The sequence below is a fragment of the Toxorhynchites rutilus genome, chromosome 1 (assembly GCF_029784135.1).
Source record: "Toxorhynchites rutilus septentrionalis strain SRP chromosome 1, ASM2978413v1, whole genome shotgun sequence".
Taxonomy (NCBI): Eukaryota; Metazoa; Arthropoda; class Insecta; order Diptera; family Culicidae; genus Toxorhynchites; species Toxorhynchites rutilus.
The window spans coordinates 187,307,697-187,334,410 of record NC_073744.1 but is presented as its reverse complement, the minus strand read 5'-3'; the positions used below and the strand labels follow the sequence as shown (position 1 = coordinate 187,334,410).

The 26,714-nt window shown below is 40.7% G+C and overlaps 2 protein-coding genes and 1 pseudogene across 3 annotated transcripts in view; 2 read left to right on the top strand and 1 right to left on the bottom strand.

The window, feature by feature from the left end:
• Window positions 1-7,334, bottom strand: part of LOC129763546 (synaptotagmin-14) — a 42,817-nt gene extending 35,483 nt beyond the window's left edge. The window contains exons 1-2 of one of the 2 annotated variants that reach the window (XM_055762747.1): window positions 6,455-7,334; window positions 6,148-6,388 (exon numbers count right to left, since the gene is read on the bottom strand). In XM_055762747.1, coding sequence (XP_055618722.1) covers window positions 6,148-6,184 — 37 coding nt within the window. In that variant the 5' untranslated portion in view covers window positions 6,185-6,388; window positions 6,455-7,334. Of the gene's footprint in view, window positions 1-6,147 lie in introns of both variants that reach the window. The other variant, XM_055762740.1, reaches the window with a different exon arrangement.
• A 1,622-nt stretch (window positions 7,335-8,956) lies between these two features.
• Window positions 8,957-9,123, top strand: LOC129763764 (U4 spliceosomal RNA; annotated as a pseudogene).
• A 5,230-nt stretch (window positions 9,124-14,353) lies between these two features.
• Window positions 14,354-26,714, top strand: part of LOC129766321 (lysosomal Pro-X carboxypeptidase) — a 32,552-nt gene continuing 20,191 nt past the window's right edge. Inside the window, exons 1-3 of the mRNA XM_055766846.1 lie at window positions 14,354-14,513; window positions 14,733-14,906; window positions 14,975-16,018. Of these exons, the coding sequence (XP_055622821.1) occupies window positions 14,758-14,906; window positions 14,975-16,018 (1,193 nt within the window). The 5' untranslated portion in view covers window positions 14,354-14,513; window positions 14,733-14,757. The remainder of the gene's footprint in view (window positions 14,514-14,732; window positions 14,907-14,974; window positions 16,019-26,714) is intronic.

Below are 26,714 nucleotides of genomic sequence, written 5' to 3'. Positions count from 1 at the left end.
TTGTATGCAAATAATGACGACACCATATTTTGTTCATCCACACTCCACCTCATAGGTACTCATTGCTTCTAGCTGTTGGTTTGTTTTCATTGCTTGCATAGTGGGTTTCAATAATGCTTAAGTAGGATAAAATTAAGTAGGAAAATAGTATTTGAAGAAATACTATTTCGGGCAATAGAAAACAAAACCCATGAAAAGTAGTGAGCGTATAGAATGTGTCAGGTTTAGTGAAGGAAGCTTTTGTTGGAGCCGCCACAATAAAAAATGCTGTAAGCGGATTTCGTGCCACCGGAATTTGTCCATATGATGATAACATATGTTCAGATGATGATGATGATCGCTGCTACACTGAGAGAAATAATTAGTAAATATAACGAATTTTTTGGTAAATACTACCAATCTATAGTCATTTTCGACCGTACTAATAAACACATATGTCAAGCAGAACCATAATTCGGAAGCCCAATATCGGCTACATTTTCTCGCCGAAAATGCACGTATCAGAATTATATCCTTATTATACCTCCGTATTGCCTTATGGGAACAATGAAAATGGTTAATACGCGCTTTTCTCACCAATTTTCAGATATGACAATATCCAAGCTTACTAATGTTATCGAGTAAAATATACTAAACTCTGGTAGGGATGCGGGTTTGTTGACAATATGTACAAAAAATTTGTACATTCTACTAATTTTGCATTACCAAATGTATTTACTAGTTTTCGACCGAGGATTTTTCTAAGGGTAATAGGGTGGAAGATGGAATTAGATCACAGGACGAGACTGATTCGAATCACTGCAAGCTGAAACAGTCACTACCACCTACGATGAGCCATTGCAGGTCACAGTGGTTATCGTCAACTATGATCAACCACTTCAGGTTAATGCAGCTACTGTTAATTACAGTGAACCTCTGCAGTCTGAATTAGTTAACATCGACTACTCTCTTATCCATTCAATGAATCCCGCTGAAGAAGAAATATCCATTATCCCAGAGGTTGTTGGATGCGATACTGGATGGAACTGGATCCCAATCTTTATTTTCAAGTTGGTGAAAATGGAGAAGTCTCGCGTAACTTTTGAAAAGGTCCTGAGTAACAAAAGTAAACAAATCGAGTTAATGGATGCACATCATTAGTTCTCAATCATTGAACGCATTGCGAAAACAACCGTTCAAGTATCTATCCTTTTCACCTTTTTATCACCGATACAAAATATGTCCAATGTACAGATTCTAATTTTAAGCACTCAACTGCTACTTCGGACGTCACTTCCCTATGACGCTCGATACGTCCGAAGTAACAAAGCAATCAAAAGAACACGAAGTCGCACTTCGGACATTTTGAATTTTTATTATTTTCGGGTGTATATACCATTTTTAGTGCAATTCTACGAATGATAACAATAAAGATCTGCTTTTAGCACGAAGTGCAAGTGTTTGGATCGTTGTTCAGTAATTATTTTCAAATTTTCATCGTGCAACGTAATTTGTCCAATGTACAAAGCCGTCAGTCCAAACGTCCAATGTAACATTTTTCGCTCGGAGGCTTCAATTTTAAACTAAAATCACATCACAACAGTTTCGATTGGTTTTCTAGAGTTATTATTGGCTGATAGCGGTAAACGTAGTGATAAAGATCGATTCCTTTTGAAACAATTCGCGGAACAATGTTCCGGTCTTTAACTTCGTTTTTCTTGAGTTGATGTCAATGTTACATAGGACCTTTGCAAAAGTTACGCGAGAAGTCATTAAGATGATCGTAGGTGGCCAACCAACACAGCCAACCAAACCAGGTATAGCATCTCTTAAAAATATATATTTTTTAATATTTATCTGCTGAATTTTACTTAAATATGTTGTCTTTTTTTTTTTTATCTGTATTATAGTGACTTTCAACTCATTTGGCTGGTTCGTCACTTTTACTTCCATTTTTTTGGAAGAATGTCGGGAGTGAGAATTGAACTCGTGACCTTTAGCGTGAGAGGCATGGATGTTACCACTACGCCGGATCGCCTCCACAATATGTTGTCTTTGTAGAAACGACCAACAGGTCCCAGTCACACGAAGATTAGCGATGCGAAAGATTCAGCTTATGCAGGACTGAAGGTAAGATTGAACAAATCGCAGAATCCTGGTAAACGAGCTCCAAAACGGAAGGCCTGTGCAGAGGAGCTAACGTCGATTAAATATCGGAAGCAGTTGAAAACAGCAAGTGCTACACAGACTATCAAGAATATTAAAAAGAGAAGTCGTAAGAAACCAACAGCTGATGTTATAAGTGATATTTTGTGCTTCTTTTGTGGAGATTTGCTCAGCTCAACCGAAAATGGAAATGGATGGAAGAAGTGCCTTCGCTGTGATACTTGGTTTCATGAAACTTGCACTGGATCAGACGTCGTTACTTGCAGCACCTGTGTTTAATTTTACCCTGAAATACAAGGATACATGAATTAGAAAGAAATGTTACGTCACCAAGAGATAAACAACTGATTCTTATATGAAATAAACTATTATAATAATAAGTATCGAGAGTTACGCCATATCTCTCGATACTTATTTTGCTTTGAAACTTAGCGTAATTAGCTGAAAATTGCGCTCGATGCTTGCCTCTGTAGCAAGTAACAAGAAACAGGTTGAGTTTTTGACGCTTTGTAGATCACCAGATTTATAGCCTTGAAAATGAGAGGTGATGAAACTGTATTCTGGCTCTTGTTCTACTGGCATCCGAGAAAATTAGCTAGGGATTGAGATTTGATCCAACTATCATCGTTGGACTCCAAAGAAACAATGATATTCAGGGAATTTTGGTTGAAGTTCGTTGATTGTTTTGACATTCTTGAAAAAAATACGATTTGATCTAAAATGGTTCACTCGAACAAACGGGCAAACCTATTTATTTGATGCGTGCTGTCCAGAATATTGGTTGCATTGTACCCTTTCGTTTTTGATTCGTTTCACACCTTTGTTGTGGTGCATTTTGGCAACGAACTTGGGCGTTTTACCCCACGGTATGTTTCGAAGCAGTTTTGATTTTTTTCAAAAATATCATTGAAATCGAGTATTTTAGGATAAATTTCGTCATAAACATGCATAAAATAGATCTCACAAGCATGGTAAACGTTTAGCTTCATTGAACAAAAATGAATAGCTCTGTAAATTGCATTTATGCTTAACTGGTGCGTTTTGTACTTTTTTCCCCTATATTTGGTGATTGTATGCACGGTTAGCAGAAGTTCTGCTACCTTGAATCGAGTCTTCGTAAACTGGGCGAAAAGGGAAGACCAGTTATCGACATTCGCGTTTTAACTGGTCCGGCTTGTGAAACGTCAAATCGAGGGCAACTTCAATGAATTGTTTGATTCGCGTTGATCATGAAATTAGATAACCAAAAGGATTTCAATGGAAATTTCGCATTGAGTGCGACAACAGGTATGAAATATAATTTGAGGAAATTATTTTTCTGTAATTAATCAATGTTTTTGTCATGCGAAAACAATGTCAATTTTCATAACATTTCAAATTACATTCGAATACCCCTCACAGCAAATCTTCCATTTGAATATGGCGTCGATTGTTTACGAAATTCTGCTTTTTAACTGGTCCAAGGACCAGTTAACGTTCGCAGACCAGTTAAACCAGGACCAGTTAGCGAACGGTACTGTACATACATCGTGTCGACAAATATCTCCGAAGCGCCGTCGAGCGTTTGATTTTTAGGCTCCGAAGTCTGCCGTTCGTCAATGGTGACTAAGGTCATGGTTTGAATCGGGGAGTATAGTTCGTAAGCAAATTGTTCACAATGAAGCCAAACTGATTGATTGATTCATCAACATCTGTAAAACCAAGAAGTCAGCAGAAGACATAAAAGAGAAATCATGTAGAACACTGAGATAGATTCTTGGAAATGCGTTCGAGAAATGATTTTATAATTACATTATCCCTTGACGTGTGCGTATTATTTCGGAAGGGACCTCCTTGAAAGACGATACGATAAGTATTTCATCGACCAACTTGTGGTTCTTATCCGACAGAATGTACGAGAGACAATCACATGAACCGAAACGTTATCCACAAATTAAAGGGTGTGTCACATCAAATTGCATCACGGAAAAAACGCTGTAGAAATTCGCCCAGTAGACCGATCCTTTTGAAAATTTTAGACAGTAAAATAAAAACTATTAAACAACTTTTGGCATTTTCTTTTTATTCATACTTCGAGCCCAAGCCCGTATGCTCGCACCTTCCTCTTTACCCCGTCCATAAGGTTCTGTACAACGTCAGGTTGTAGTTTTTTTTGAACAGAAATCCATTTTCTCTTGAAGTCCGCCTCCGATTTGACAACTTTTGGGTTCTTCAGGAGGGCCTGCTTCATAATCGCCCAATATTTCTCTATTGGGCGATGCTCCGGCGCGTTGGGCGGGTTCATTTCCTTTGGCACGAAAGTGACCCCGTTGGCTTCGTACCACTCCAACACGTCCTTTGAATAGTGGCACGAAGCGAGATCCGGCCAGAAGATGGTCGGGCCCTCGTGCTGCTTCAATAGTGGTAGTAAGCGCTTCTGTAGGCACTCCTTAAGGTAAACCTGTCCGTTTACCGTGCTGGTCATCACGAAGGGGGCGCTCCGCTTTCCGCAAGAGGAGATCGCTTGCCACACCATGTACTTTTTGGCAAACTTGGATAGTTTCTGCTTGCGAATCTCCTCCGGAACGCTGAATTTGTCCTCTGCGGAGAAGAACAACAGGCCCGGCAGCTGACGAAAGTCCGCTTTGACGTAGGTTTCGTCGTCCATTACCAGGCAATGCGGCTTCGTCAGCATTTCGGTGTACCGCTTCCGGGCTCGCGTCTTCCCCACCATGCTTTGCCTTTCGTCGCGGTTAGGAGCCTTCTGAACCTTGTATGTACGCAGGCCCTCCCGCTGCTTGGTCCGCTGGACGAATGAACTTGACAAATTCAGCTTATTGGCGACATCCCGGACCGAACTTCTCGGATCACGTCTAAACTGCTTAACTACGCGCTTGTGATCTTTTTCACTGACGGAGCATCCATTTTTGCCGTTCTTCACCTTCCGGTCGATAGGTAGGTTCTCGAAGTATCGTTTTAGTACTCTGCTGACCGTGGATTGGACGATTCCCAGCATCTTACCGATGTCCCGATGTGACAACTCCGGATTCTCGAAATGAGTGCTCAGGATTAATTCACGACGCTCTTTTTCGTTCGACGACATTTTTCCAAATTTACGAAAAATTGACAGTGAAGCATGGCCAACGTGATCGATACACTCTTATCTGATTATAAGCGAAAGCTGAAGATATAATTCCTAAAAATTAAATTTCTACAGCGTTTTTTCCGTGATGCAATTTGATGTGACACACCCTTTATGTTTCAATTCTTCTGCATAAACACATAAATTCGTAGTAAGCAAGAATACCGCGGAACTATCGATTATCCTTCAACCGGTAATTCAACCAACATTTTACCACAGAATGCCGCCCAGAGCGAAGGGGGTAGGGCACACACACGCGACCAGATGCCGCCACATGTCCATAAACAAAAGCGAGTGGTGCTCAATAACTTATTCATGAATATATGACTCGCTCCCGGGCGATAAATTACAATATTTATGATATTGAGGAAGCCAACCGCCGTCCGCCGTCTCGGAAATGGTTGGGGGAAAAATTCCTTCAGCTCAACATCGGAGAATCTTCACGATATGGTCACCAACGAGCCTCGGCCGTCCTTGGTAGTCGTGTGCGTGGTGCGATGTGTACTGCACCAGCAGCAGCTGAATGTTGTTTCCGTTTCGCGAAACGCACCTTCCGGTGTCGTCGTCCAACAAACACGTGCTGCATTTTTTTCGTGAACAAAGGCAGGGTGCAGTTTTAGTTGGAGCGTTTCGCAACAAACCCAAACATGAATTACACAGGTAGATTTGATTATGCGATAAAAATTAGTTATTCAGAGAACCTCCCCGGAGTATCATAAATTCTCTATCAGTTATATGCCCTTCTTCTGACCGATCGAAACAATGTCAATGCTCAACCCGAAAAAAGAACCTTTAACAGAGCCACAAAGGGACACTTTATAATTAAAAACAACCCCATGAGTCATGTTTCCTTTACAAACACAACAGTGGGTATCACTTACCGTTTAGGTAATTGTCAACGCCAGCTATCATAATCATGGTTTCCCTCTGCAAGCTCCCGGTTTTTTTCCGTCCTTATCTAGTCTCCTCGGGCACCGAATGCGACGGTCACTGATTTCCTCGTTTTACAGTTATTGTTGGCAACTGGAAAACTGCATCGAAGCTACAACAATGCCTTCCGGAATGCAGTCGGGCAGCACTACCACTTCTCTTCACCACCAATACCAGAACAACCTTCAGTTACTGCGTCGGAACAAAGAGTTTATTATCCTTTCGCTTTGTTTATTTAGGGGAGCAGTGTTTTTGTACCTTTCTGTTGTGATAATTCGGTCTGTATCGATCGCTGAGTTTGTAATGGTTTGCAGGGCTACACACACGTGCTCCTCCGCGCTGAGCACGAGCTTTGTCAATGACTCGGACGAGAGAAGTTTGCTCCTGTTTGGCTTGCTCTCAGTTTAGGGACACATATGACAGTGATATACGCACTTCTTTTCCTTTCTCTTGTCTTCTCAAAAACTCACACACAACTACAACCAGGAAAAATTTTCATCAATTTTCCAGCTAATGACCGAAGATTTTCCAGATTAAGCAGCTCATCCCAAAAACCAATCCTTCAAAAGCTCGTTTCAAACTCAAATTCCTGGACTTCCTCCATCAGAACAATTCTCAATCAAACACATTGCTCGTTTTGTGAATACCCTAGCTTGTTGGTTGGATACGAATCTAGTCTGGCTTACGCTCCTCGAAGAAGATCCAAAAATGTCGCATTTGTCCACGTCTCGGCTAATCACATGTCCTCACAGCTTGTTCTGACCCTTGCTATGAATCCAACACTTAAAAACTCTGCACTTTCCAAAACAACTAAGCATCCATCCGCAAAACCATCCTTTTTCATCCGAATCGATTGCCCATCGAGAGCCAACAAAAACAAACCCCACAAAAACGCACGCACGATTTCACGAAACACCACCAAAAAAGCACCAAATTATCACGCACGAAGCAGGTTGTCACATTATTGCTTCCAGCAGTTCTATTGTGTTGCTGCCATATTATATCCTTTTTCCCCAGAAAAACCCCGAACTGAAAAACTTTATGTGTGGAAATCCCGTCCCGAGTTTTCCCAACTGAAATTGCACTCGAGGAGATGATGCTGCCCGGAGAAAAGTACTTCTAGAACTGACGATGGAAATACCCAGTCCTTGCTCTTTCTGTCCCCCTATATTTACTGCTCGCTACCAACGCCGAAACTTTCACGCACACACACGGGTGGTGGGAGCTGAAAAGCTTCTTTCGACCGTTACCAAAACCGCCATCCCCCGGAGGGCCAGCGAGCGAACTTACTTACTGTGGCGGTGTGCACGGTCTAGGGGTTCGTTCATTCATCTTTTCCGCCACGGAGAGCCTTCCGTGGCGATGCTTCCTGCTTTGGGAGAGAGAGAAAGCGAAGGCTCGGCTGTGTGGGTGGATGTGAGAGGATTCGTTGGAATGGTGTGAAATGGTAGCGGATGGCAGTGTATCCGTTCATGGGTTTCTGTTTTATGTTCTGCTAGCAGACTCGGTGAATTTAGTTACATAAGTTTGTTTTAGAATCAGCGAATTTTTCAGGTGCGAAATTGGTTCTTGCGAAATGATTTCGCTAAAGTCATTCACATTGAATTACGATGTCATACGAATCTGTCAAACTATCGACTTACAACGAAAACAAAATGTGCGAGAATAGTGAAACAGACTAATATCACTCACAAATGTGAGTTGAAGTATAACTCGAGCTCGACACAATTCGATATTAGAAAATTCAGTAGAGTATAAATAAAAATTCAGAAAATTATTTATTATCCTGCAACAAACTTGAATATTGCTTATATCGTTCCATCGATGTGAAGCTGAGAGAACTAGAACTACGTCTTTCATTTCTATACTGGGGTGTAAGTTCGAAGTTTCGAAAACGAGAGCGTTACGCCGGAGAACGAGATTTTGAGTATTGATAGCTCTTAAACAACTGAACGAAATGGTATGATATACACTTCACTCGAAAGATAAAATGTCTACGCGTTCTATACTTGTTACTTTTTGATCCAATATCTTTTTTCAATAGCCCAAAAATTGCTTTCAAAACAGGCTATTGAAATCACACCAATCGGTATATAAGCGAGTGTCGCTCGGAAATCCACTCAATTGTGATTGCGCAACGATTGAGGTACCATCGCTGGAATGAATGGATGTTTCCCTAACACAGACTCCAAAACCATGGAGCCTGGGGAAACTAGCATTGCAGAATAAATGCAAGTTGTGGGTACTTTTCACTCGTTTGCGTTTCTGCAAATCGGAATGTATCCCTAACACGGATTTCCAAACCATGGAGCGTGGGAAATTGGTATTGCAAAAAAGATGCAAGCTGCGAGTACTTTTGTACTCGCTTGCATTTTTGCAAACCGGAATGTGTTTCCCAACACAGATTCCGAAACCAATAAGTTAGGAAAATCGGTATTGCAGATCTCGGCAGTACTTTTATACCCCCATGCATTTTCACACTCCGGAATTCGTTTTGCTAACACGGTCTACAAGAGCGGGTACAAATGCAACGCTTTGGATCAATTATTCAAGATTGCATATCCCTTAATGTCGCCAGCTCACTGAACTTCTACGCATATCGTTTGATGATTAGGCAAAATGTTGATAACTATTTGCTGCAATAATCACTACCGTAATGCATGAATTGACCTAAATTGGGATTTGTTTGCAATTGAATTCGTAAATTGTTTCATTCATTCACTAGTTTAATCAATAATTTAATCGATACATACAAAAGATAGCTCTGTGCAGCGGAGATATCGTACCCAACGAGGAACATCCGAGGTGCGATTATTGCTAATTGAAAAGAACACAAATGATTACTAAGCCAACGGCAGTCCTGCTTCAACCTTGCGGTTATATCATAGGTATAACCCATCCATAGTTTTTTAGAAACTCCAATGGAGAAACTTTTTTGATGTTCAAAATTAACGATGACTCATCTGGCAAGACTTAAAAGAATAATTCTACCCAATATTTCACATTATAGTAGTTCTGTATAATGAAGGGCATGAGATTTTCTGGGGTGTTTTTTTGATGACTATCTGCACATCAAACTTTGATGAACTATTAAATAATAACTATTTGTACTACAATTAAGTAATATGCACTGAAAGTAGTGAAAATATGTCTCCTATTAAACGGCTCACAGCTTATTCGCAATATTTGTCAAGTGTAACTTTCTTTTGACCCATTCTCACCCCCATCGACGGTACCTTAAACCAAAGTTTTGAAAAAATATATAGAAAAAAATCACGATAATATATATTGTGATATTGTGAAACCTGTGGATCATCGTAATGTGCGTTCGGGCGAAAATATTACTGCTGTTGCTGCCAGTGTGGAGGATGACCCGAATGTTTCGATTCCACGGCGTGCTCAGCAATTGGGCTTGTCAAACACATCATTGTGGCGAATTTTGCATTTGGACTTGCACCTACATCCATATAAAGTCCAACTGGTACAAAAATTAGAGCTTGGTGACCATGGAATGCGTCGGGCATACGTCGATTGGGTGAACGAACAACAGCAGCAAAATGCTGAATTTTCGCATCAAATTTTCTTCAGCGATGAGGCACATTTCGAGCTCGGTGGCTATGTGAACACCCAAAATTTCCGTATATGGGGCTCAGAAAATCCACACGTGATTGTTGAGAGGCCATTGCATCCGCCAAAAGTTACTGTTTGGTGCGCATTATGGTCTGGTGTAGTCATCGGGACGTATTTCTTTGAAAATGAGGACGGCGAGACGGTAACTGTGAATGGTGAGCGCTATGGCCGCATGTTAACCGATTTTTTTTGCCACAAATTGAAGATATGGATACGGATGACATGTGGTTTCAGCAGGACGGCGCCACGTGCCACACAACACGACCGAACATGGCCATATTGCGAACGAAATTTGAGGGACGCATAATTTCGCGTTTTGGTGATGCCTATTGGCCGTCCAGATCATGCGATTTGAACCCGCTGGACTTTTTTTTGTTGGGTTATGCGAAAGACCGTGTCTATGCCAACTCTCCGCAAACTCTTGAACATTTGAAAAACAACATTCGTGAAGTTATGACCGAGATATCGCCCCATATGTGCCGAAAAGTCATCGAAAATTACCTGTTCCGGATCAAGGTGTGCGAGGAAGCCCTAGGTGGACATTTGAATGATGTTGTATTTCACACATAATGGCATAAACCAAACTTTAATTTGAAATTAAAGTTTCATCGAAATTCGTCGGTCGTTTTTCAAACAGAACGAATTTATTTATGTTGTTAAATGGCAGATGGCGCTAGAACGAACTTTATTCGACACATTCGCAAGTAACTTCACTTCGTCTAAAGCCAGGCATATCGCCGGCGAGCTGGAGATATTTTGAATTAGCACAACGAATTATTGAAATACTTAAAATCACACTTGCTCCGTTTACAAAATGGCAATCACGTTATTGTCATCAATTCTGATAAAACATCTGCTGGAGAACACGTGTCTAGATTCAGTGCGCAAGCGTTACTAAAACCATAGAAGGTGTCTGCACAATAAAGCGAGAAATTGTGATTCGAAGAGAAAACAATAATCTAGAATCCATCGTTAACGCACATCTTTCATACGACTTTCTCCATGTTCTTCTTCAATAGCACTAACGTTCTCAACGTTCGCCTTCTCATCGTAGTACTATTTGCATCATTTTTAGTAGTACTTAGTTGAACAAACAACAAGCCTTGAATGTATTCTGAGTGGCAAGCTCTGGAATGTGTGTGACCACAATGCAAGTCAGAAGAAATATCTTCGAGGTTGCGTTACTTTCTGTGTATTAGAGATAGGATATTGCGTTACGTAGGGGGGGGGGGGTGGGGGTGAAGGGGGTCAAAAATCCGGATTTTTAGCGTTACGTAAATTGTGCACGACGCCTAACAGCGTCAGAGTCAAAATTACGGATTGCAATTTTGCATTCTGAAAACCGTTCGACTCAAGTCCAATCAAGTTGTGCAAATGTGTCAACCTTGCGATGCAATTCGACATAGACAACATTCAGCTCTGTGTTCCATTTCTGTGGAGCAAGTATGCAAAATGGATATTCGGAAGGAATAAATACGCTTATATATCATTTTTCTGATGAAAGTTAATTCTACATATAAAAAATGTGTTCGATGTGAAAAAGCAACAAATTCTCTGCAATTGGGGGATGAATCTTGAATTCCGTTGTGAATACTCCTCGATTGAATGACAAACACGAAGTAATGTGGTTCCAAATAAGAACGATACATGAGCTCCATTGTTGTCAGGGGTATCGTTGGTTTTCCAATTCATGAACGAGACCCAGCTGTTATAAATTTAGCCGTACATGTTGAAAAAAAGAAACGCGTACAGGCAAACCTGTTTTTGTGCGATCGCGTTTCGTGGAAATCCACATTTGTGTGACTGTTTTCGTACGATATTATTGTTAGAGGATTGGTTTGTGTGATTCAAGTCCCAATTTCATAATAAAATCGCACAAAAAGAGTCACAGAAACGAGAAATTCGACAAAAAAATTTGATGGGTCTGAGCTAGGGGCACGGACGGAATCTTGACATAGGACTGTGATTGTGTGTAGTATTTGCATTTGAATTGAGTTTTTTCATTGATCAAAATCTGTATTTTTTTCTCTTTTGATACATCAAATGGGAGCTCTAAAAACTGTTTCGTGTTTGAACTTGTATCCTTTAAACGGGAGATAATGTGGTAGAGTCCGGAACCACATTCTGTTCAAAAATGTACACAAAAATATCAGTAAAACCATTACTACCCTTTCTTCAGTTTATTCAATTATGCAGAAGAAGACAAAGAGTAATCATGTATCATTTTGAAACACAAGTCTTAATAGTTAAGATCTACATAAATATAAGCATAAGTCATTTTCTCCTTCGTTGCCACCAAGACGGGTCTACGGTACTAGGTGAGGCCGTTTCGTCACTAAGTTGGTTAGGGGAGCGGTATATGAAAACAGCACGGAAGAAAGTAGAAGGGGAATTATTTGCTTGTAGCGTGAAAGAGACAGACTGATCACGAGCGAGCTTCGGCAATAGCGTATTGTGTTTTGTTTACAAACAAAACACAGTAGACTTCCAAGATGGCTGAAGAGTGGTTTTAGCAAGTTGGCCCCCCTTAGTATATACTTCTAGGCGCATTGGTTGCCACGTTGTCCAGAACATTGCTTGTAATAACTTTATACCTCGGGAATGTATATTAAGTATCCTATGGCCATGAGTGCGCTCTTGGTAAATTAGTGTAGCTGCTGTAGTGAATTGATCTCATTGGATGCTAAGTTCTGCTTATGTATAGGAGAGGGGAGGAAGGCGAGAAACTGAAGCGGGCTTCTAAGGAAGACATATATGGGTAACATAATATCAAGATCATACTCAAGTTATCAGAATCCGATATGCGTGAATATACTATTTCGATCTTCTAAATCAGCAGCCAGTTAAATTCATTAACTGCGTTTTTTACATAACCAAACATGCTCGATATTATGACATCCTGGACCACAATTACATAAATTGTTAGTAACAAGACCTACACGATAAAAACGTAAATTGAGCACGAATTGATTGGGCAACATACAATACAATAACTGATAAATGCCTATCATCCGTAAAGGAAGAATAATTCATTATACGCACAACTCACATTATGGGTAAACTCTCGAATTTAGGCAAAAAGATTGCTTGTTACGTCGGGGGGAAAGCGAGTGGTTAGTGCAATCGAAAGAAAACATACCCATTTTAATCGTCAAATTGTTAACTTTTTTCACTACATTTAATGTCATGTTCCAAGCAAAAAAAAATGCTGGATAAATTTCCTGTCTAATAATATATAACACAACATATGTCGCAATAACGATTTTGAGTAATATGCGTTTGAAAACTCTCGTTACATTTTTCGTAGAGTGACCCCCCTATATAGAAATCAAAGACATAGTCCTATGTCAAAAGGGATCGCACAAAAACAGATTTGCCTCTATTTTCTTCCAACGAAGCAGCATTTGAACGATATGAATATTGATGTTATGTTTCTTTATTTAACTTTTCAACTTTACGACAAAAATGTATTACTTTTTCTCTTTACATTTAACTTTGGAGGAATCAAACATATCAGTTACTTTAATGCAATACATTGCATCATGAAACATCGTACCAACGTATTGATCACATTTGAAAAATTTTTGCCGGGTCAGCTAGTAATTCTATAAATTTTGCAATTTGTAGATTTTCTTTTTTTCATTGACTTGAGAATCATACTCTGAAATAATCGTTGCTGTTATATTTTTTACTGTGCCAACACAAATGACACCGCACTGAAAACATCGCAGAAACTCACCAGCTGAGATCTCAAGTGGTGCTTGGTAGAGGTGTGCAAATCAGCTCATCATGATGAACAGCTCTGATCATATCAGCTCATCTAAATGAGCTGTTCTTTATGAACAGCTCTTCAGCTCAGTTGTCAGTGCCGACTTTCAATTTGGGTCCCAAACTCGATAGCCACGAAGCCAGTTTGAAAATGTTAAAATTCAAATGAAATTTTTCACACCATATTATTAATTACTTGAAACACGTATTCCAGACTATTATTTACAACAGACTCGGCGAGTACAACATTTCCGACATTTTTACTGAGGCTTTACATTACAATAGAAAGTTTTCTTCAAAAAAAAAAAAAAAAAATCTTATGAGATTTTTGCACCGCCTGCAAACAAAGTGTTTTTCATTGAAATAGAATACTCATTTGATACACAGAAGTTAATTTTCATTAATAATTTGAATTTTAAAAACGTGTTCATTCTGCCTGAGAGCCAATTATTATTTTTGGCGCCCCCTAAACTGGTAAACAAAGCTCAATGCCGTCAACGCGAATATAACAGTTGAAAAGACGAGGGACAAATGAAACTAAACTGATGTCTTAACACGAAGAGCGAGAGACGGTCAGTTCATTTGAATCTTACAGCTCACACACTCTCTTCAATTCTACAGCTCTTTTCTCTCCTTCATCATCATCAAAGTGAGCTGAAGAGCTGTTTGATTTTTTTTGCGAGCTGTTCCGCGTCAACTCACTTCAAAGAGTCGATTCTTCGGAACAGCTCATGAGCGGATGGCACATCTCTAGTGCTTGGCTCTGTTTTCTTCCTTCCTTTTTTGTATTAGAGAGGCTATAAACTTTGCAGATCATTTGCAGTTCTATCGAAATTTGTGCAAACAAAACAGAACCGTTCTCCGCCTTCGCAACGCATCGCATCACTCACAACATTGTCAGCTGTTCTCGCGGAAGAAGGTGAATCTGTGCGCCGGTTCTGTTGCATGTGTTCGATTCTGTTATTATCACTTTATAACAATAACATCCCCTGTGATAAGCTTTGCTTTCACCATATTTTTTCAATGCTAAAGTGCAGTGTTCGATCAATCGATTTTGCAATCAATTTCAATCGTTAATTTAATTAGAAAGAAGTTGAATGCATGAAGTGCAATTTCGTTGCTTTCCCTTTATTTACAGAGAGTGACTTATCAATCGCGGAAACATGAGACTCCCCGCCCTAATTTTGGGGATTTTAAGCTTATTTTTAATTGTGGGCGTTGCCAGTGCCAAATACTTGTACAAAACCAAGTTCCTGGATGTACCGTTGGATCATTTCAGCTACGTCAGCGAGAATGTGACCTTTCCGTTGAGGTGAGTCATAACGAAAGTTGAAATTTTGATGCCCTACCGATATGTTTTTTTTTTTTGTTTTCAACTAGATACCTCACTAACGATACGTACAATCCGGACGGCAGTGGTCCAATCTTTTTCTACACCGGCAATGAGGGTGACATCGAACTGTTTGCCCAAAACACCGGCTTCATGTGGGAACTGGCGGCGGAACTGAAAGCGTCACTCGTGTTCGCAGAACACCGATTCTATGGAAAAACTCTCCCGTTTGGAAACAGTTCCTACGACTCACCGAAGCATCTTGGTTATCTAACGTCGGAGCAAGCGTTGGCGGATTTCGCGTTCCTGCTGGACAAGCTGAATCCTAGCAATCGGACGATGAGAGGTCGTCCGGTGATAGCGTTTGGTGGATCCTACGGTGGCATGCTAGCGGCCTGGATTCGGATAAAATATCCCCACTTGGTAACGGGGGCCATCGCTGCCTCCGCTCCCATCCGACAGTTCGATACCGATTGCAGTGTGTTCAATCAAATCCTCACATCGATTTTTAGTGTGTCCTACACGAGGGAATGCTCCCAAAATATCGCTCGATCCTGGGAGACGATGAAGAACTACTCATCCACTGCGGCAGGGTTGAAAATTCTCCAGGACACATTCAAGTTCTGTCCCGGAACTGTCTCCAAAGCGGACGATATTACGGGGAAATTTTTCGATTATCTCACCGATGTTTACGGAAATCTAGCGATGATCAACTATCCGTACAATTCGAGCTTTCTGGCACCGGTTCCGGCGTACCCGGTGCGAGAGTTCTGTGGTCGGTTGGATAAAAATTTCACCGGACCGGAGCTGCTCTCACGACTGCAGCAGGCCCTCAGCATCTACACCAATTACACCGGTCAGACGGTCTGTTTGAATATAAACTCTTCGTACGACAGCAGTATGGGGGATAAGGGCTGGGAGTTCCAATCGTGCACCGAAATGGTAATGCCAATGTGCGCCCAGGGTGGTACGAGAGATATGTTCCCCAAGCAGGCGTGGGATGGGAAGAAGTACTCGGAGGATTGCTTCAAGAAGTACGGAGTGCGACCGCGGCCGAGAAGCGCACTCACCATGTATGGAGGGCAGTTCCTGGAGTGAGTATGCGTTTGTTATGTTACGTTTTGCGCGAATGCTAATCGCGTGATACATATTTAACCGAAAAACATTCACCCGGATGTAGCAAATATCCGGTAAAAATATCGATTCTCTCAAATCTTCTGATAATTAACAAGATTAACTCGATACAACGTGAAAAATCGAGCTCAAGCGAGAGTCGATAAGTATGAAACAACAATATCAATGAACACCAGTGGAATGAACATCAGCAACAGCTTGACATGCAGTTCATTTTTCTTTTGCATCTTCATTTTTGCATTGAAGATCATTGCGTGTTAGTGAAAATCAAAGCATGAAAATCAACGTCATCCAATTGAGAGTGAAATCGAAAATACATAATTCTTGTTTTTGGCGACTTCGGCAATGGAATGTATAGTATAATTCTTGCTATGTTTTATGAATCTACTCCCGATTGGCCGAAAATGTCATACACCCCCAATTATATGGGCAATGGATGACAATAACAGACGAGCGGAAAACGAACATAATCTTGTTTCGAATTCCGGTTCAATGATACTGGCTCTAAATGACCAGCAAAGATATAAAACCCTACGTTATGGGTATTGGTTGAAAGGGCTTCAACAGCAGAAGTGTCGAATATCGTATTCCGATGCTATTTTGAAAAAGAAGATCATGGCTTCCGGATCATTGAAAACATTGAGCGAAATGGCGGTAGTAAAAGAGAACAGAAAGTGGAAACGGACCGGACCTCTCACGCTACTGGTAACGAGTTCAATTCTCACTCTCGGCATTCCTTCAAAAATGGAAGTAAAGTGACGAACCAGTCAAAAAGTGTTGAGAGTCATTATAATACAGTGATGTCAAAGATGAAGTCCACCAAACAAGAAATTCGCCATATTTAATGTTTTTACTACCTGCGAGGTAAAACTGCAACGAAGACGGCCGAAAAAATTCGTATGGTTCATGGACCCGATACTGTAACGATTCCCACAGCACGGCGTTGGTTTGATCGATTTCGTTCTGGTGTAGTGGCTGTCGAAGATACACCCCGTACTGGTAGGCCAATCGTCGTGGAAACCGATAAAATCGTTGAAATCATCCAAGTAGACCGGCATGTGAGCACTCGCTCGATTGGCCAGGAACTGGGTATAGACCATAAAACCGTTTGAAATCATTTGCAGAAGATTGGATTCCAAAAAAAAAGTCACAGGAGGGTCGTGTCCGAGACACGAACGCATAGCTGACGTAGGATTCCGTTAGGCTATCTGTTGATTTTGCATATGTTTGAAGAATTACATCGTAAAACTCTTACGTAAAACGATAATGATTTGGTGGCCCTGAAAAGGGCCGTTTTGTTTGGTTGTTGGGTATGGTTTGTTCACTCCACCAGTGTTTACCGAGTGATGATGACACAAGGATGGTAAACAGTCGTTGGATGATGCGTATCAGATAAAAGATACCGAAGTGGAACGAGATATGATGAAAACTGTCCTTTGTGATCCTAGACGAGATGGCTCCTGTATTATGTATGGATGAAATAAAGAAAAAAACTCACCAATGTAATATAAGATAATACCGAACACAATTATCAATTTTTCTTTGATATAGAGAAAACTTATTTGAAATGGAAAAGATAATTTTCTTTTATATAGTTTTACTTTCTGGGTGTTTATTCAACCCAATGCGAATTTTAATTGGACAACAACAATTAATACTATATGTAGAACATATGGAAAATCACTTTTTCTAATATATCTTCACTGTTCCAATTTTTCTGCCGTATTAACTTTCCTTGGGTGAAAATGAACACAACAAGATTAAACCTAACGACCCGTTCGCGAGCGGGAACAAACCTTGGTTTTTATTTATTAAAATTGAAATAAATCGTTTCATATATCAAGTCGTTTTCAACACAGCTGCTACCATACATCATACTCACACTTGTGCTAAATTTTTCACAATGAACGATCGATCATTGATATGAAATTTCACGAAGCAACCAACATTCAAGTCCCAAATTAAAATTTTATTTGCGAGAATTTATCGTATCACTCACCTCGCTTGCAATATAAAAATGCCCCCGACATGCATATATTTGCAATGTCGATTTCCCCAGGCAGCTTGGTTTTGATGTCTCTGTTAGGGAATACATTTCGGTAGGAACAAAAGCTCCCCCTATTTTCATGTATTTGCAATGTCGATTTCCCCCAGGCAACTTTTTGATGGTTTAGATGTCTCTGTTAGGGATCCGCCGCATGTGTCGTCAATTTCACGAAAAAAGTCGTGGTCGAAGCGCGGTGAGCCGACCCAAACCATCGCCAAGCCCGGATTGACGGCCAGGAAGGTTTTGCTGTGTGTTTGGTGGGATTGGAAGGGAATCATCCACTATGAGCTGCTCAACTATGGCCAGACCCTCTACTCGGTTCTCTACTGTAAGCAGCTTGACCGTTTGAAGCAGGCGATTGACCAGAAGCGATCAGAAATACCAGATTTCGATCAGAAATACGACATTTCTTTTCCCCAACCCTATATGAAAATCAAACACAATAAAAATAATTTTTGACGTAGGACTACGTCTTTCATTTCTATACCGGGGTGTAAAATCAAAGTTTCGAAAACGAAAGCGTTACGCCGGAGACCGAGATTTTGAGCGTTGATAGCTCCTAAACAACTGAACGAAATGGTATGATAAACACTTCATTCGAAAGATAAAATGTCTACGCGTTCTATACTTGTTACTTTCTGATCCAAAAACTTGTTTCAATAGTCTTAAAATTGCTTTCAAAACAGGCTATTGAAATCACCAATCGGTATATAAGCGAGCGCCGCTCGGAAATCTACTCAGTTCCAATTGAACAGCGATTGGAGCATGTTGCCGCTGTTGTGGTGAAGCTCTTCGTTTATCATGAAAGTGCGAATGAACGGTGTCACCAAGAGCCTGTTTGTGCACTTTAGGCCAGAACGGTTCCCCGGCAAGATCTCGAAGCAGCCACTACACACACACACATATACACGCGCGGAATTTTTTCCGTTTGGATGCCATTCAGCATCGAGAAAGATCCGGAAAATAATCTGCCAGTTCCTCTGGGAATTTAAAAATACATTCACGTGAAAGAGTTTATTTGAATGTTTTCTATCCATGTAACACTGTGACCAAATATGTTTCAATCAAGTGCTATTAACAGATGGTTATCGAGTTAGCATTAACCACTGGTGGGCTTCCAGTATCGAGGAAAATGTGGAAATATCTAATCGTTACTGAAAATAATCTGCCAATTCCTCTGGGAATTTAAAAATACATTCATGTGAAAGAGTTTCTCTTAATGTTTTCTATCCATGTAACACTGTGACCAAATACATTTGATTTTGTGATTTTTCAATCAATCGCAATTAACAGAATAGCTTCTGAAGATTATTCTTCCCCATCAGTAGGATATTTCCGTATCCAATATTGTATGCGCCCGCAATCGATTATTGCTCAGTCGCCGAAAGTTCTGAACTCAGAGAGTTCATTCCCCTCTAGTTTGCCTTCCAAATTGCCATCGTAAACCACGCCTTCTCTCGATTCAATCACGCACAAAAAGCATACTTAAGCGATATTCTGGTGGTGAGACGCATTCATTTTTCGTGAGGACATCGACAAGACAACATCGTTGCTGAGGGTGCTGGACGGCGAAGGATCGAAATCTGCCCTGAAACGCAGGCAGTTTGTTTGAACCTGTGAGGGAACACAGAGAAGCCGATCCTTCAGGAGAAGAGAAGGTGACCATCGAAGCAGCCGCTACACACACATATACACGCACGGAATTCTTTCCGTTTGGATGCCATTCAGCATCGAGAAAGATCCGGAAAATAATCTGCCAGTTCCTCTGGGAATTTAAAAATACATTCATGTGAAAGAGTTTATTTGAATGTTTTCTATCCATGTAACACTGTGACCAAATACATTTGATTTTGTGATTTTTCAATCAATCGTAATTAACAGAATAGCTTCTGAAGATTATTCTTCCCCATCAGTAGGATATTTCCGTATCCAATATTGGATGCATAAAACCTTGTGCCTCCAACGTAACGCTCTCGTTTTCGAAGTCCCCCAAATATTCATTCATTCAGAATGAATTCAGATTCAACTTCAAACGAATGATCTCTAAATCAACGATAGTCCTACGTCACCCTTGCGGTTATACCATAGATATAACCCACTTCCTGTTTTTTTAATAAAAATTCACTGCAAGCGATGAAGATCAACTTAACGTTCGTGATAATCACTTGAAATTATTGACTGTAATGAGAGTGCCTGAATGCAGGCTATGCGAAATTCGTTCATGCTGTTTTCGTTCAATATACCAGACAAAGTTCACGCGTCTCGACTCTTGTGTTATACTCATTATAACCTATATGGTGTTGAGTTTCGACCGAGGAGAATCCGTCCGACACTGGGAAAAAGCTAATTCCTTCATTCGTGAATAAATTTTGATAATTTGTGACTCTGATAAGAACTGTTTGAACAACATGCGCAACTTGTTTCATTCCGTTTCCACGTGATGGCGCAAGATGCTATGAATAGTCGACAGCGACAGCTGAATCGTGAAATATCGACATCTGTCCATCAAATATTGTTTACAAGCCTTTGAGTCTCAGTAACAAGTTCAATTTTTACTGCGTTGAAAATGTCGAGATTCGTTGCAAGTAAGCACCATTTGCGAAAAGCCTTGATTTTTTATTTCGATTGGAAGAAAAGTGTAGCTGAAGCATCGCATCGAATGCTTGTGGAAGTTTATGTAGGGAATGGTTTAGACGTTTTTAAAGTGGTTGTTTTTGTTGTTGATTTGAATTATAGAGACTTTAAGCTATATAACAGTCATTGCCTTTCTGCATCATATTACACACCCTAAAGCGGCCCATAGACGTTCAATATTACGGCGCATTATAATTGTTCGTCTAGAAGCTTCAATATTGCCCCTAGACAATCAATTATATTACACAAACCAAACTGTTTAATATTATTGGTCAATAATATTGAACGTCTTTGGGCCACTTAAAACACTCTGAGTTGCATAATACTTGTAGGTAATCATTTCAGGTGGCCAGACGCCTCTTTCAGTTACCCTAGTACCTAATATCAGGGTATCCGCTATTAAACCATACAGATTGATTACAGTATCAAATCTACTGAATCAGATTTGCCTCTTTCAGGAAATCCAGAGTGTCTACCTTTCCGTGTATCGTTTTGTAAAATGATATCTAGGTCAGTGCTTAAGCTGTACCACTTTCGCAGTTCGCATGCATTCCGTTAGAATATGCCCCACTGTTAGGCGGGTGCCGCAACAGGTGGGGGCTGTTCTATCTCTGCTAGGAAGTTATGAGTCAACCACGTATGTCCGATACGAAGACGAAGACGAAGAGAATACTTCGCCCTTCATTAGCAAATCGATCGGCTTACTCGTTCCCTTGAGAACCGAGATTTCAAACAATCCACAGCGCTATTAGCATTGGTGTTTTCTGATGCCAACTTAATGGCGAGAGCTTCAAACGAGAAGATGCTAAACTCATTGGGAACACTATTGGGAAACTCGAGCTGGATAACGTACGTTTATGGTTCAGAAGTCCCCAAACCGTGATGAGAAACAGAATACGGTCGCAAAAAGCCTCGTCCGGAAATTGTACGACCAGTTAACGAAACCACACACCTGGGTAATGGATGACGAGACATATGTGAAGGCAGGCTTCAACCAGATTCCAGGAAACCTGTATGTGGTGTATTCGGAACTGTGTGTGAACTGTGTCCAACGGTAATTTTGCATGTTCGAAATGCTGCTTGAATGGCACAAAAGGAAGCCTTTTGCGTCGAATTGGAAACGAAAAATGAATCCACTACGACAATCCAAAACGCAAAAGATCGTATGTGAGGTCCGGTCAACCAGGAACGCCATAGCCGCATATCCATGGTGCCAATGTAATGCTCTGTACTTTGTGGGATCAAAAGGCCATGATTCACTATGAGCTGCCGTGCTAAACTTGGTCCAACTATCAATGGAGGCTTCCACAGGCCACAGTTGGTCCGTTTGGAGCGAGCTATTGCCGAAAAACGTCCAGACTGTGCTACCAGACACGATAATATTCCATAATGAAAACGTTCGACCTCATGTTGCATATGAACGCTTCTTCCGCGACGGAATCCATAAATTTCCAGAAAAACGGAAAATAGTAGTGGCTGGCGATGGCTAATACTTTAACCCTTTTGCGGTCATTTGTCTGCTCTCAGCCACCACAGCAAAGAGTCATACTAAACACTTTTTCAACCATGTAATAATTTACGTTTTGACGTAGGACTACGTCTTTCATTTCTATACCGGGGTGTAAAACCAATGTTTCGAGAACGAAAGCGTTACGCCGGAGACCGAGATTTTGAGCGTTAATAGCTCTTAAACAACTGAACGAAATGGTATGATAAACACTTCATTTGAAAGATAAAATGTCTACGCGTCATATACTTGTTACTTTTTCATCCAAAAACTTGTTTCAATAGTCTTAAAATTGCTTTCAAAACAGGCTATTGAAATCACCAATCGGTATATAAGCGAGCGCCGCTCGTAAACCCACTCAGTTATGATTGAACAGCGATTGGAGCATGTTGACGCTGTTGTTGTGAAGCTAATTTCGTTTATCATGAAAGCGCTGATGAACGGTGTCACCAAGAGCCTGTTTGTGCACCTAAGGCCAAAAGGGAATCCGTCAGGAGGAGAGTGATGCCACGGTTCCGCTTGAAACATTGGAGCAGCCACCACACACACACACACATACACGCGCGGAATTCTCGTTGTTATCATCGTTGCTGAAAAATAATCTGCCAGTTCCCCTGGGAATTGAAAAATACATTCATGCGAAATAGTTTATTTTAATGTTTTCTATCCATATAACACTGCAACCAAATACATTTGGTTTTGTTATTTTTCAATCAATCGCAATTAACAGGAAAGCTTCTGAATATTTTTTTCCCCATCAGTGGAAATTTTCGTATTCAATATAGCATGCATAACATGAAAAACGGAAAATGTTTCACATCGCGAAAATCAAGTCATTTTCGAGCGATTATTTGCTTTCTACTCATATAATGCTGCGATCAAACACATTTCGTTTTGGATTTTTTCAATCAAGTGCGATCAACGTAAGACCACGTCTTTCGGCAATTTATTAGAGGTGCAATGAATCTTTAGGAATTCCCGCTCTACGCGCACTGGCAAACAATGTTTACTCAACAATTTCTCAAACTAGAAATGGGTGTTGTGAGAAAGGATTAGCGAACGCGAAAACGACAAACGGGAGAAAGATTTTGGAGGTTGAAGGAAATTGGCAGAAAACTTCTTCATTCTATCATTCAAATAATGTGATTCATACCACATCATTTTGCCAGAAAGAGATTATTAATGCTCAAAGGAGGAATCGAGTCCTCCGAGGAAATTACCCAGCGCAAATTAGAGTCGACTATCGATTGCGGCATTCGTACACAAATAATTTTATAATGCAGTTTCACCAAAGTGATTTCTTCGGATATATTCACTACATCATGTCATATATTTCATATTCTTCATTATGAAATCCATATCCATGGCACCTAACGGTAACGAATTATTATCGAAACCACGATTTTCGCTAAATGCTCCTTTCAGTTCGGCCTGTAAAAAACTTTTCTGTACTCTAATCCATCAAATTTGGAGCCCTGAAAAGGGCCGTTGATTATATGCTAAGCTAATATGGCACCCTCTCCTCGGATACGATGGGCCAGCTGGATGTCCTTGGGCATGATGTGACGCGTTTTGCATAGATAGCACACAAATTGGTATCATCGAATAAGCCTCCTGCAGCGTCTTAGCCGCGGAACTTTGGAAGCGCAAGTCGGTTTTGAAGTCCTGAGCAATTCCACGAACCAAATGCTGCAAAGGTAGCTTGCGGATCAGCAATTCGGTCGACTTCTGATAGCGACGAATTTCATGCGAAGTTCCCGGTCGATAGCGATGTGGTTTCTTCACGCTTCCTGCGGCTGATGCGCTTATCCGAGCTGCTTTCGTGGTGCCTTACCACCGAAAGACTAACGAGCTGTTTGCTTAGTCCCGATGAAGCGAGTCCTCACGGTGAGAGAGTAGAGCAAGAAATGAACGAAAGCAAGGGAAGTGTCATTTTATAAAACATAAAAGAATCGAATGTAAACCCCACCCTCTTTATTGTATAAGCTTACTGTATACTCACGAATATAATAAGGGTGGGATTTAGATTCTATACTTTTATGGTTTATAAAATGACACTTCCTTTGCTTTCGTTCATTTCTTACTCTACTCTCGCACCGTGAGGACTCGAGCTCGTTAGTCTTTCGCAGACAGCTCGTTAGTCATTCGGTGGTAAGGCACACGAAGTCAGCTCGGATAAGCGCACCAGTAGCAGGATAGGTGGAGAAGCCACATCGCTATCGACCGGGAACTTTGCGTGAAATTCATCGCTATCGGAAGTCGACCGAATTGCTGATCCGCAAGCTACCTTTGCAGCATTTGGTTCGTGGAATTGCTCAGGACTTCAAAACCGACTTGCGCTTCCAAAGTTCCGCGGTTATGACGCTGCAGGAGGCTTATTCGAAGATACCAATTTGTGTGCTATCCATGCAAAACGCGTCACATCATGCCCAAGGACATTCAGCTGGCCCATCTTATCCGAGGAGAGCGTGCTATATAAGCTTAGCATATAATCAACAGCCCTTTTCAGGGCTCCAAATTTGATGGATTAGAGTTCAGAAAAGTTTTTTACAGGCCGAACTGAAAGGAGCATTTAGCGAAAATCGTAGTGTCGATGATAATTCGTTACCGATAGGTGCCATGGATATGGATTTCATAATGAAGAATATGAAATACATGACATGATGAAGTGAATATATCAGAAGAAATCACTTTGGTGAAACTGTTTACCGTTTGTCGTTTTTAATTGTTGGGAAAGGGCATTATTTCTGCTGACTAAATTCCAAGAAAAAATCCATTCCTTCTTTAAGCGTGATTCATTCTGCTTTGGATCAACGGAACAGTATGATAATCATTTCATACAAAAGATAAAATGTCCAAGAGTTATATGATTGCTATTTATTGAGTCGAAAAATTGTTTCAATAGCTTAATGATAGCTTCGAAAACAGGTTATTGAAATCATTCGTATCAGTGTGTAGCGCGCCCACTTGGAAACCCATTAATCTTATTGGAATGTGAGATGGGGAAGCTCATACTTACGTCTATGCATTATGCTGTACACTACAGACTTTTTTTCTCCGTACTGATTAAGAAGCCGACCGAACTATCGGTCGACAAGTAAGTCTGCAGTCGGCGGGGGCTCTTAATTTCGTTTTTGCAGGCCGAACCGAAAAAAATTCAGTCGAGTTAACTCTTTTTTACAGTAATGCTTTTGAATCCGGACACTTTGCATTACATTCAATATCATACCACAGCCATAACATTTTTTTCATGTTGAATTTATGCGATTAATAGTTGCTAATATAGTTACTGATAGTTTCTTGATAGTTACTAATCAATCGCATTAATTCAACATGCAAAAAATGTTGTGGCTGCGGTATGGTATTAAATGTAACGCAAAGTGTCCGGATTCAAATACATTACTGTATACTTACTTCGATGTTATTCGTTTCTCGCTCAGGGTAAGCAACGAATATAATAAGGGTGGGGTTTAGATTCTATATTTTATGGTTTATAAAATGACGCTTCCTTTGCTTTCGTTCATTTCTTATTCTACTCTCGCACCGTGACGACTCGTTTGTTTGGGACCAAGCAGATAGCTAGTTAGTCTTTCAGTGGTAAGGCACACGAAAGCAGCTCGGATAAGCGCACCAGCCGCAGGATAGGTGAAGAAGCCACATCGCTATCGACCGGGAACTTTGCGTGAAATTCATCGCTATCAGAAGTCGACCGAATTGCTGATCCGCAAGCTACCTTTGCAGCTTTTGGATCGTGGAATTGCTCAGGACTTCAAAACCGACTTGCGCTTCCAAAGTTCCGCGGTTATGACGCTGCAGGAGGCTTATTCGAAGATACAAATTTGTGTGCTATCCACGCAAAACGCGTCACATCATGCCCAAGGACATTCAGCTGGCCCATCGAATCCAAGGAGAGGGTGCTATATTAGCTTAGCATATAATCAACGGCCCTTTTCAGGGCTCCATATTTGATGGATTAGAGTTTAGAAAAGTTTTTTGCAGGCCAAACTGAAACGAGAATTTTCGTTTGGATGCCATACAGCATCGAGAAAATTCCGGAAAGATCTAATCGTTGCTGAAAAATAACCTGACCTGAAATGCAATCAGTTTGTTTTAACTGTGAGGGAGCGCAGAAAAGCCGTGATACTCTCGTGACCAAGAGAGTATCAGCATCGAAATACGGTTCCTCGGGAAGACATAGAAGCAGCCGCCACACACACACATACACGCGCGCAACTCTTTTCGTTTGCTGGTTATCGAGAGGAAACCTGGAAAGAAATGATCGTTGCTGAAAAATAATCTGCCAGTTCCCCTTGGAATTGAAAATTATATTCAAGCGAGTTTATTTTAATGTTTTCTATCCATATAATACTGCGACCACATACATTTGATTTTGTGATTTGTCAATCAAGTGCAGTTAGCAGGAAAGCTTCTGAAGATTATTCTTCAGAACAAGGTTTATTGTATCCAA